The 12,712-nt window shown below is 42.9% G+C and overlaps 1 protein-coding gene across 1 annotated transcript; it reads left to right on the top strand.

The window, feature by feature from the left end:
* Positions 1-4,229: 4,229 nt before the first annotated feature.
* Positions 4,230-7,378, top strand: KRTDAP (keratinocyte differentiation associated protein). The gene is made up of 6 exons (XM_090260746.1): positions 4,230-4,345; positions 5,825-5,863; positions 5,964-6,005; positions 6,177-6,221; positions 6,890-6,937; positions 7,214-7,378. Exons 1-6 carry the CDS (start codon positions 4,259-4,261, stop codon positions 7,250-7,252), a joined length of 300 nt encoding a protein of 99 aa, XP_090116872.1. The 5' UTR covers positions 4,230-4,258; the 3' UTR covers positions 7,253-7,378.
* The last annotated feature ends 5,334 nt before the right edge of the window (positions 7,379-12,712 follow it).

Below are 12,712 nucleotides of genomic sequence, written 5' to 3'. Positions count from 1 at the left end.
AAAGTTCAAAGTACGCCTGAAGCAGGCTAAGGCCCTGTTGTGTAAAAGACTTTCTTCTGCTTGGACCATTGAAGCAACTTCCCAATGTCCTTTCATGTTTTCCCCTAAAATTCATTCTCTCATGATGGCAAGGGAGGTTCTCCTGCTCAGAATCCTCCACGAGCTTTTCATTAGCCCTAAAATAAAATCCCAACTCCTCACCATGGCTCAGGGTTATCTGGCTCTGGCCTCCCTCTCCAATGTCACCCCAGACCTGCTGGGAAACACCCTTGGGGCACACTGCTGTTATCTGCCCTTGGAACCCAAAATCTTCACAAGTTTGGAGCTTTAGGTCTAAATTCAAATGTACTTCCCCAAACCAGCTTAGCCAAGAATACTTACATAATCATTATCATTACCTTATTTAAATTTCTTCACAGAATTAGTCATTTTCTGAAATTATCTTGTTTCCTAATTTTTTGTTAGATTGTGGTCTGTTTCCGCTATCAGACATAAGCTCCACATAATAGTACCATGTCCATCTTCAATTCCCAGCACCAAAAGTCAAAGTGGCTGTTTGATTAATATTCATGAATTAGAGAATCAAAGGAGGGAGCATAATTAAGTTGGATCAGTACAGGAAGTCTTTCTGAGAGAAGTTCAAGCAAAGGGTACACAGGGAGAGAGGGTAGGTGGCAAGGACTAAACCAGACCTGCTGGGCAATGTGACTGATTTCTTGAGTGTGATAATAACACTGGCAGAGGGTGGAAAGGATGGGACAGGAATACCCTGAGCTCTGTCTCCCAATACGCCACATACCCCAATGCTCCACAACCTGGCCCCCTTTCTCTCCAAAGCTTGTCATCTCAGTGTTCACCAAGGCCCTGAGGCCCCAGTGGGCATTGCTTCAAATCCCCCATTCCTTCCCTGAACCCAGGAGGCCAGCTCCCAACACTGAGGTGTGTTTTTAATGTAGCAATCAGGGCTGGGCCTCACCTTCTACCCATACTCAAGTTCTGACAGATCTGCAGTGGGGTCGGGGCAGGTCTGTGGGAAAACAGGGGTTTACTGGTATGCTCAGAAAGGGAACTAGTAGATCAACCAGACTTAGAAATGGGTTGATGCAGAGCCACAGAGCTCTGCAATCCATCCAAAGCAATGCTGAATGCCAGGCTGATTTTCCTGCCATCCATTACCCAAAATGCTGGGATGTTCTCCCAGTGACAGTTCTCCTACCTGCCTGATCACTGGACACTGGACACTGGACACTGGACATTCAGAAAACACAGACTCTCTGAGACAGTATAGATGGGGGAAGGGTGAGGAGCTTGGAGAGAGAAACTAGTTAGCACTTACAGCATAAGTCACACAACTGCCCTTGAAATTCCACCAAGAATGTACCAAATGGAAACCAATCATAAATCTAGCAGTCAGTTTTTTCTCCAGCATAAGAACAGAATTTCTTTGGTTGTGCACATGAAATAGCTGGTTTGTGTTTAAAGGCATTATAAAAAAGTACCTATCTTTAAACACTAGAACTAGAACTAGGAATATCTTTAAATACCTACTTGGTGTGGCAAGATTTTCATACTACATGAGGCATCTGGAAACTAAGGCAATTGCAGATTCATTCTAGGGCATATGGTCACTGAGTGCCACTAATCTCTTAGCTCGCTCTCTTTTCATCTTGCCAATATAACATTTAATTCAGTGAAATTAATACACATTTGATCAGAGCTGACACCTGTGGCTGTGCGGGCTGCACACCCAAAGGACACCTGGGCAAGGAGGCTAATGGGAACTAAACGCAGCCTGCCACCCCAGTTCTCAAGTCATGGGTCTAATTCACACAAGGCAGTATATGGGCTGGCTGAAGCCCTTTGTAGGATACTACTCCACTGTATAGGAAAGAGGCAATACAGATGCAGGCTCTGGAATCCTGGGGTTTGAACACTGGCCTTGCCACACATTGTCTGTGTGAGTTGGGTAAATTACTTAACCTCTATATGCTATGGTTCCCCTACCAAAAGAATGTGAATACTTGCAGTACCTACCTCTCAGGATCACTGATATTTCAATGAGATCATGCCCTTAGAGCACTCAGCACAAGGCTGCCACATAGTAAGACATCAATAATTGGCTAACATTATTATTAGCAGCATTAGTATTAGGTGGAGAGGAAAACAGGGAAGTCAGTTGGTTGCTAAAGAACTCCAGAGACAAATAGATGGTGTTGGGATCATCTGTTGCTGTATATGCCAAAGTATTCCTGCATTATCATGTCTAATTACAGTTGATTTTACAATAGCAGTTCTATTCTTCATTCCTTTTGCTCTTGGAGTTGACTCTATGCTGATAGAATGGTGGTTAATAAGCTCTTTCAGTCACTGTTAATTAAGTAGTGAGAATTCATTACATATAAAAACTTATGTCCTCCAGAAAATGTTTTGGGAGGCACTCCACTCACTGCAGTCATTTGTTTTTCACTTGTCTTCTGCAGTAGCACCAACCGCACATGGCACCCACTGTCACAGGTCATCTGTGCTTACTGAGTGTCCCTCAAGCATTGACTCCATCTCTGAAAAGAGGGAGATGTCATTTTGAAAACAGAGGCGGTTTCCTAAGTCTAAAGAGGGACAAGATATCAGGGACTGGAGTGTGGGGGCAGCATGAGAATTGAACTGAAGTGCTTCTGGGGTTTATAAAGATTGTTCAGGAATGACTGCAGCCCTCCCACTCTAGGACTGCCATCTAGTGTGCATTGCATCAGGTTGGGTAAAGTGGCCCACTCTTAAATAAGGTCTTGCTTTGTCCTGGTAGCACTAGTTCATGTTCCAGCACCTCCCTATTACACCAGGAACCAGTTGGGCCACCTGAACTTCATTGTGGAGAGGGTTGCTTGATTAGGATGTTTTGTCACTTTGAGGTGATACAACTCCTAAGCTGGGGGAGTGAAGTGGAGGGTGGGATAAGTCAATGAGATGAAGTAGGCATTCAAAGTTCAGGACTTAGATCCCATCTCCAATTGGGTATCTCTAAGACCTGTTTTGCATTTTTTTTTCTATTCCTTGTCTTTGCTCAAAACAGTTGTCTCTCTGAAGGCCTAAGAGTAAAAGATGAGAAGTTGAGTGACCAAGGGGGTAGAAGGGAGGGGAAGAAGGGGAGTAACAAGGGGAAGGGTCTAGTCGAGGAACTAGTATAAATGACCCATGCACATGGAAAATGGGGTGGGGATTGACTGTGGGAGAAGCGGTGGGTGGGGTTGGGGGGAGCAATAGGGGAAAAAGTGGGATAACTGTAATAGAAAAATAATAAATAAATAAACAATGAAGTTGGATAATGGGAGGGGTCCATCACAAAGGAGGAAAGGGTACAGCTTGGTGGAAGAATGCTTGAATTCTAACACATCCAATCTAACAAATGTTGGCTCACCTGTACTCTGCGTAAGGCACAGTGCTTGAGGGATATAGAGGTGCTTAAGATATATTGTAGTTCCTGACCTCAAGGAACTTAATGTTCTAGGAGGAAAATAAGAAGAAAATAAGTTACTCTAGGTGCAATGTCAGATAGATACAAATGAATTGACATAGCAATCCTGAGAAGGGCAAAATGTGTGGGGGCGAGGGGATGGGGGATGATGGGAGAAATCAGAAAACTTCACCCATGATGGCTGTTGGGTTCTGAGAATTGGAGATGAGAGAAGGACATTTTAGGAATATGGAACAGCATGGGAAAATGGCTGGAGGAAGAAAAAGAAGAGTATATTCAGTTTGGAGTCTAGTTTGGCCAGAATGTGAGGAATGTGCAAAGGCAGTGTAGGAAGAAAAAGTTAGAAAGGCAGGTTGAGACCAGAGTGTGGAAGGTCTTCAATGCCAGTCTAAGGAGTTTAGACAGAACTGGGTAGGGTGAAAAAAGGCTTGAATTATAAGAGAGGAATGAAGGATATAAGGAAAAGAGACAGACAAAAGGAAAGGTGCTTGGGTGCCACTGCCAATCCCCTGGAGAGACAGGTCCAACCTGTCTCCATCCCAGCTCCATTTGCATGAAGAATCCCATTGCCACCTCACCTTCCTATTGCCTAGGGCAGAATGTGAATTGAGAAATCCAAGGTAAATGGGGAACAGTCCACACCTCCCCTCCCAGAGCCCCAGGGGTGGGCGACAGGATCTGGGGGTGAGTCAGTGGGGTGGGGACCCCATTTCTGCTCACATCTGCCTCCCTAGGAATATAAAGGGCAAGCAGTGAGGCCCCGCCTCAGAGCACCCCAACCTTGACACCATGAAGATCCCAGTCCTTTCTGCTGTGGTTCTTCTCTCTCTTCTGGCGCTCCACTCTGCTCAGGGGGCTGCCCTGGGTAGTTCTAAGGTGAGCACATCACCTGGATTCTCTATTTCTTACACTTATTACCTCACTTACTCTTCAATTTCTTTACCTTCTGTCCATTCCTGGATAAGTGGTTCTTATTTTTGAATATTATCAGGGGTTGAGTGAAAAGCTGGTGCTCTAAGAAAGGAAAGAAAGGAGGAAGGAAACAAAACATTCCTAGGAATATCTGTAGGGATGGAGATGATTTTATTTCTGGAAGGGATGGTGAAGTATGGGGTGGGTAAGGATAAGGAGGTTGGGAATGGGGGAAGAAGCAGAGGATCTGTGAGGGAGAGTGAGGACAGTGAAAGGAGGATACACCTTCTTCCTTTTTTTCACCAAAGTTAAGGAAAATCTCAACTACAGAGGCTGGACAACTGAATCCTGGGAGGAGACAGGGGTGAAGGCTGGTTGTCTGGGTTTTTCTTCACCTTTGCTTCATTTGTATCTCTGGCAACAGCTTCCAGGTGACTGGAAGCTCCCTACTATCTCTAAACCTAAGCCACAGCAAAAATCCTTATGAGTCAGTCTCTAGCCAGGAGGAACCCTGAGGCCTCTCTATCCCCATCTTATCCCAAGGTGGAGGGAGAATGTGCATGCTGGACTTAAAAGTCTATGACAAAGGTCACAAATTCAATTGCTTAGGATCCAAGCAAGTGATGTCAGTGAGCAAGAGGGCTAGTGGGGCCTCCGGGGAGATGGAGCAAACTACCCTATTTAAAAGGGGACAGTCTGACTGCTGCAAAGTGGGAGAATGTACCCAGTGTGGCCAGAGTTTAAAAATTTTCAGGAGTAGCTGGAAATCTGATCTATGAATTATTACTAATTAAAAATGTTTAATTTAAAATTTAAAAAAGCCTATGAGGTCTAAACATTTGGGTCTAGCCTGTAAGCTACCTGTTTGTGACCTTCGTTGTGGAAAGAAAGGAATAAGAAACAATGAAGCTGGGCAAGTTGGGAGAATGACAAGATGGGCTGCACTGAGGCCTGGGGGAGTTGCCAAGTGGAGGAGGAAAACAGAAGCTGGGACTTTGGTGGCAATAAAGTCACAAAGCAAACCAACTTTAATCAATTCAAGGCAGGCCAAGCACTTCAGCAGCTTGGCTTCTACTGGCTAGCTAATCTCCACCACCCAGCTCTCTGTGTTAAGCATGGGTGTCTCAGGAACATCCCAAGGCAAATGTGGAACAATTACTAGCTTGTTTTTCTTGGGAGGAGTCCTCTTTCTCCACCCTTTCCACCTGATGCAGTCTAGGTTTTTCACTTCTCTATCTTACAAATATCCTTCCCTTCACCTTGTACATCCGTAAGCTATCTGCCTTGCTGGAACAGACTGGGTTAATTGGGGCCCCATGTGGAGAATGGGCTATATGCTCAGGGACTGGCCTGTGGAGGAAGGCAGAGCTGATTGGGAGGGTTTGGGAAGAGGGATTTGCTGTCATGTGATCATTTGGCTCCTTTCTCCCCTTCCCTTTCCAGGAAGAAACCACCATTGGTAATTATGCAAAAGGACCTGAGGTAAACACCCATTTTCCAATACTCCAGCCATGAGTTTGTCCCTATCTCTTCATCTTCATGCTCCTTAGCACCTTTTCTAATATCTTGCTTCTTTGCCTAGGCCTTTAACACCCAGTTCCTGAACATCGACAAGTTACGATCTGTAAGTATAATTTTGCAGGGCTTCCTCCATAAATACCCACATCAGAAAGATCAATGCCTTAGTAGATAGCTTGCAAAACTGCCATGGTTCCTTCATCTTTTCCAGAGGGGTAGGGGCGAAGCTCTGTACTCCCCTGGAACTGACCCTCTTCTGGTCTCCCTCTCCCCACAGGCTTTTAAGAATGAGGAATTCCTGAACTGGCATGCCCTCTTCGAGGTAAGTGCCTGGGCACTCCTTATTCTCCTTGACTGTTTGCAGTCCATCCAGGGTAGTGGCAACTCGTACTAGTTCTAACCCTCTGGGTTTTTTCCTGAGTTCTAGGAGGGAGAAACTGCTGAGCTTGGATGCTGTCCAGCAAAGAAAGTTTCCCCGGGAGCCCGTCATGGCTATACCTTATTTTCCTAACATGGCAGTGAGGGCCACAAAGACAATTCCAGAAAAGGAAAACCTTAATCAGTCAAGAGTTTATTTGAACCCCCTCATCCTCTAGGAAGAAACTGAGGTCCTAAGTTGGGTGGCTTACCCAAACTTAGAAGGCTAAGTTAGTGACAATGCTGTAACTAGAGCTTGCATCACATGATTCTGCACACACTTGTTATGTGCCCTCATGGAAATGTCTTCAGTTCTCTGAGCCTCAGCGTCCTCATTTGTGATGTGGGGATGATCACAGTACATGCATCAAAAGGTTCTATGAACACCAAACAAAATTATGCCTGTAAAGCAGTTAGTACAAGGCAGACACAGAACAAGGGCACAGAAATTATTAACTTTTACTAATTATAAAACAACACCATCACCTCTGCAGAGAGCTCACTCAGTGAGTGCTTACTGATCCATGCTCACCTGACATGTAACATAGCTCTCATTCTCTTTTTCTACCTCAGACTATCAAAAGGAAGCTTCCTTTCCTCAATTGGGATGCCTTTCCTAAGGTAAGAGGTAGTAAGTGTTAAGAGGAAAAGGAGCTTGGGGGTGGGGGAAGAAACAGAGGATCTGGGAGGGACAGTCTGGACAGTGAAAGAAGGATAAACTTTCTTCTCACCAAAGTTAAGGAAAATCTCAGCTATAAAAGTTAGAGAATGGGGACTTAGACTGGCACAGAGATTCCTTTCCATCAGTGCCCCACCCCATCTTGGGCTTCCTTATGGAGGACTCCAGGTCCCTGCACCCAGGGGTCCCCAATCTGACCATACTCTCTCTCCTTCTAGCTGAAAGGATTGAGGAGTGCAACTCCTGATGCCCAGTGACCGTTCCCTTCAAGACCCAGCACTGCTGATACCCAGTGGAAGAGGGGGCTAATGTGGGATCTGATCACCATCCTACAATCACTCTTTCTTGGCTCAATAATTCCAATAAAATATTTTCCAACCAAATAGCTCCTGTATCTCCATCTCTCATCCTACTGGGCTCTAGAAAGGACTTAAGATGGAGTGGACTCCAAGGCTGGTAGGCAAAAATCTTGAATTCTGAGAGGGTAGTAAGATAGAAAGAAGTGGGAGGGGCCTATCAAGATGGCAAGAGACCCCTTGTGTCTTAGCTCTTTAGTACTGGCTGACATCCTTGAGGAGTGTGGAGCTGTGAGTTGCTTGGTAAGATGCCCAAGGAATCAAACTGACTCCAAAACTACTGTCGCCCTCCACCTCTTGCCTTTTGAGAACCTGATTCTCTTGGTGGTGACAATTTGGTATAACAGCTATCTGGAATCCCAGGCTGAGGATCCAGCTTAAATCATATGAGTCCATCTGAAATCCTTTTGTATTTTTCTAAATTAGGTAGGTTATAAATAAAGAAAACTAGCGGTGTGACCCTGGGCCTTTCTAGGCAACAATTTCTTCATCTGTAGAAATAAACAAGAATGATAATAATGACCTTGTGGTGTTGTGAAGGTCAAATGAGCTAAGGTCAGCTCCTTGCACAAGGCCAGATATGTAGTAGGTACTGAACAATAACTTGTTTCTTCTATTCTCCCAAAGAGCTGCCACAATAACCCAGATTCATTATTTACTCAGTCACTCAGTCACTCAACTCCCCATCCATCCATCCGTATATCCATGCATTGCAAAGGTCTTCAAACATGAAATGAATTCAGTTTCAGTTCCTGAAGACTTCTCTTCATGGAATCTCTGTGTCCTCTGTGTGCCTGCTCTGTGTCTTAAAATGTTGAATTAGTTGGGATTATTTTCAGTTTCTCTTGAAAACTGGGAGAATCAGAGAATAATGGACCTGTGATTGGCTTAAATATGAGTCACAGTTGCTCTCTTAAGTTCTATGGCTGGTTTAAGAAGTAAACTGACATAAGACAGATTAACAGAAGAAAGCATACAAATTTATTTAATATTTTTACATGTACATTAGAGTGTTCCAAAGAAAAATAAAGTCTCAAAGAAGCTGTTAAGCCCCAAAGCTTATATTCTTCCTAATATAAAGAACAACAGATTGTGGGGATGTGACAACACAAAGGGGCTTGAACTAGGGGCAATAAACTGTGAAACATTGACTAGGAAGCATATGGGTGAAACTAATGACAGACCAGGGTTATTTTAGTAGATTTGTTTATACAAACCTGAGTTGATTCCCAGACTCTGGTGATTAGATTTTTCTTCTCTTCTTGGTGCAGGGAAGGCTCTTTTCTCAAGAAAAATGTTATGACCTGCCTTTAGGTAGAAAGGGGGAGGACAGAGACCTCCTTACATCCTCTGTGTCTCAAGTGCCTTCAGCTCAAAATCATCAATGTGCCAAAGTGGCATATTTTGGGGTGGCATATTCTGAGCCCCTTCACTTGGTTCCTGCTTTCAAAGAGCTTGCAGACTAGATGACTAAGACATGTAAATGTTGCTCATACCCTTCCTTCTGGTTAACTAACAATAATAGATAGACACATACACAAATGAGAAGCAAGTTATAAATGGGATCATGAATAGAAAAAGAAAAAATGGAGACTGGTAAAATGCCAAAATCAATTAAAATATATAGCAAAGATTAAATACTCACAAATTGGGTAATAGGAAATGAAGTAGAGAAAAAATGAGGGAGGTTCTTAAGACACATTTATGAAGTAGCTAGGTTTTGGGGAAGCACCAGAGTCATCATACAGAAATCAAGACTACCTCTGAGGTAAAGCAGTGGTTCTCAAAGTGTCATCCTGGGATCAGCAGTAGCAACACATGGAAACTTCGAAGACCTCATTTCTGTACACCAACAATAAAATATCAGAGATAGAAACTAGAAAAAAATCCCAGTTACTATAGAACCAAAAAAAAAATAAAAATAAAAAAAAGTACTTAGGCATAAACTTAACCAAGGAGGTAAAAGACCTGTACTCAGAAAACTACATAACACTGAAGAAAGAAATTTAAAAAGATACAAGTAAATGGAAGCATATACCATGTTCATGGATGGTAAGAATCAACATTATTAAAATGTCCATACTACCCAAAGCAATTTATAGATTCAATGCAATCCCTATTAAAATACCAATGACATATTTCACAGACCTAGAATAAATATTTCAAAAATTTATATGAAATAAAAAAAAAATGCCTCAAATATCCACAGCAATCTTGAGGAAGAACACAGTAGGAGGAATCACAATACCTGATACCAAACTATACTACAAGGCCACAGTAATCAAAACAGTCTGGTACTGGCATAAGAACAGAAATCTACATCAATAGTACAGAATAGAGAGCCCAGAAATAAACCCAGGTCTATATGGTCAACTAATATTTGACAGAGGGGGGAGGAATGTAAAATGGAGTGAAAAGAGCCTCTTCAACAAATGGTGTTGGGAGAACTGGACAGGGACATGCAAAAAATGAAACTAGACCACCAACTTATACCATACACCAGAATAAACTCAAGATGGATCAAAGACTTAAATGTAAGCTGCAGCACCATAAAAGTCCTAGAGGAAAACATCGGCAGGAAAATTTCAGATATCCCTCATAGCAAATTTTCACTGATATATCTCCTATGGCAAGGGAAATAAAGAAAAGAATAAACAAATGGGACTACATCAAACTAAAGAGTTTCTTCTCAGCAAAAGAAAACATGAGCAAGATGAAAAGGGAACCACCCATATGGGAAAATATATTTGCCAATGATACCTCGGACAAGAGATTGATCTCCAAAATATATAAAGAACTTATATGACTCAACACCAAGAAGACAGACAACCCAATTAAAAAATGGGCAAAGGACCTGAACAAACACTTCTCCAAAGAGGACATACAGAGGGTCCATAGACATATGAAAGAATGCTCAACATCACTAGCTGCCAGAGAGATACAAATAGAAACCACAATGATGGGAAGACCACCCTCCCCTCCACACCCCCACTCTTATTAGGGATTTCTGGACCCAAGTGTAGGTAGGACGATGACCATGTCCAGCTTGAAGCAGCTAGAGGAGCTTCAGAGCGTCGCCCATTGTCATTTATAAGATTACAAAGGGTCTTAAGTCTGAGAGGGAGGGATTGCTATTTTTTATTGTTAAAGTAATTAATTAATTATTTTTAAAAAAGAAGAAGAATATATAAAAGGGTGAAGTGGGAGAGCTTGTATGTGCGACCCATGGGCATGGACTTGGGGGGGATTTCTGGAAGAGGGGGGTGCTGGGCCGAGGGGAGCAAAGGGCAAAAAATTGGAACTATTGTAACAATATAATCAATAAAATATACATTAAAAAAACCCCACAATGAAATACCACCTCACACCAGTCAGAATGGTCATCATCAACAAATCAACAAACAACATGTGCTGACGAGGATGCGAAGAAAAGGGAACCCTAGTGCACTGCTGGTGGGAATGCAGGCTGGTGCAGCTACTATGGAAAACAGTATGGAATTTCCTCAAAAAACTAAAAATGGAACTGCCTTTTGAACCAGCGATTCCATTGCTAGGATTATACCCAAAGAATCCTGAAACGCCAATTCAAAATAACCTATGCACCCCTATGTTCATAGCAGCACTATTTACAATAGCCAAGTGCTGGGAACAACCTAAGTGCCCACTGTGGATGAGTGGATCAAAAAACTGTGGTACATGTACCCAATGGAGTTCTATGTAGCAGAAAGAAAGAAGGAACTTCTACCATTTGCAACAGCATGGATGGGACTAGAGAGAATTATGCTTAGCAAATAAGCCAGGCAATGAAAGAAAAATACCTTATGCTATCACCTGATACAGGAGACTAATGAACAACACAAACAAATGAGCAAAATTGAACCAGAGGTATGTGAACAAGGAGTAGACTAATAGTGACAAGGGGGGAGGGAGGAGGGAGAGAAGAGGGTAAGAAGGGGTAGGGTCTAGTCAAAGAACATGTATAAATGACCCATGGACATGGACAACTGGGTGGTGACTGACTCTGGGAGAAGGGGTGGGCAGGGGACAGGTAAGCAATAGGGAAAAAAGTGGGACTACTGTAATAGAAAAACAAACAAACAAAAATTTTTAGTGGGGGGAGAAAAATGAAAGCAAGATGGACTGATAAATGAGCCAGCAACCGCTCCCCCCAAGACCTCACATGTAGGACAGTGAACAAAAGAAGGTGTAAAATATAGAAATGCAATTTTAGTGATTATTAGAAGGACAAGGATTTTTCTTCACATTGTATATTTTCCCCTCTACCGGATCCCTCCAGAATTTGGCATTCTGATGAAGTAAGCAATGACATAAGGTTCTTTGCATAAAACTAATAAGACCAGTTGTTAACAGAGGTTTTGTTGATCATGACTTTGACTGGAATGTCATGCCTAAAGGAGGCATGCCTGGGCTCTGGTTGTTACCAAAAAGCCCTGAGGAACTGGGATTGACTTTCGAAGGTAATAAAAGCCCACAAGGAAAAAGGCCTGGTACCTTGGTTGGTTGTGCGGTCCATGGTGATCTTTCCAGGGAAGGAACGAAGGTTGCTTTCCTGAAAGATGGCTAGAAGGGACCTTAAGGCACAATTGAAAACCTGAAGGACTTGGAAAAAACAGGTGTTTACAGGCAAGATATGTGGCTCAGCTCCTGTGCCCTGAAGGGCAGACTGAAAGTCAGCCTGGAGGTTCCTTGTGTAAATTCCAGCAAAGCAGATGTAAAGATCATATGTGATTATTTGCTGTTCTTGTTGTGTTAATGCAAATGAGCAGGATAAGTTAAAACTGGACTTAATGTGGTTCCTTTAATGACAAGGAGGGTAACCTTAAGGAGAAAAACCACGATTCAAGAAAACCATAATGCTCAGTGGTAGACTATTAAGTAGTGCAGCTAACTATCTTTAAAGTTTATTTTCACTTAAAGTTTGCTTTCATTTGAAAGTTAAACTAGGTCTGCGACATCATCAAAGATGCTTAATTTACAGGCAAGAAGAATGTCAAATGCCTTGCAACTGAATGTCTTTCCAATAAGAGAGTCTTGCAGATATAGAGACTGGTTTGTAGGTTATATTGCATAAATTAACACGTGTGTTCTGTTTTCATAGGGCATAAGCCTATGATCTCATTACCTGAGTGATTGTCTGTACGTATAGGCCTCACTTAATCCTGTCTGCATTGCTGCCTCCTGAGACTCAACGGTTTGGCTGAACTAGAATACAACAAGGACACCAGCCTGTTAAACCAAACATGCTGTGGTCCAGGGACAGCCAACTGACCTGGAGTCTGCAAGATCCTTCCCCAGGTGGGAAGGCCACCCTCCCTTCCACACCCCCACTCTTATTAGAGA

Source organism: Furipterus horrens, unplaced genomic scaffold (genome assembly GCF_987537825.1).
Source record: "Furipterus horrens unplaced genomic scaffold, mFurHor1.1.pri manual_scaffold_13, whole genome shotgun sequence".
NCBI classification, from domain to species: domain Eukaryota; kingdom Metazoa; phylum Chordata; class Mammalia; order Chiroptera; family Furipteridae; genus Furipterus; species Furipterus horrens.
Note: the sequence above shows the minus strand (reverse complement) of the source record. Positions and strands in the feature narration are given on the sequence as shown.

What these genes read in the sequence shown, in the direction of transcription:
- KRTDAP (XM_090260746.1), top strand. Translation starts at nt 4,259, where the DNA reads ATGAAGATCCCAGTCCTTTCTGCTGTGGTTCTTCTCTCTCTTCTGGCG. An exon ending in CTGCCCTGGGTAGTTCTAAG is followed by an intron (nt 4,346 to 5,824) that starts GTGAGCACATCA and finishes TTCCCTTTCCAG; the next exon opens with GAAGAAACCACCATTGGTAA. An exon ending in ATTATGCAAAAGGACCTGAG is followed by an intron (nt 5,864 to 5,963) that starts GTAAACACCCAT and finishes TTCTTTGCCTAG; the next exon opens with GCCTTTAACACCCAGTTCCT.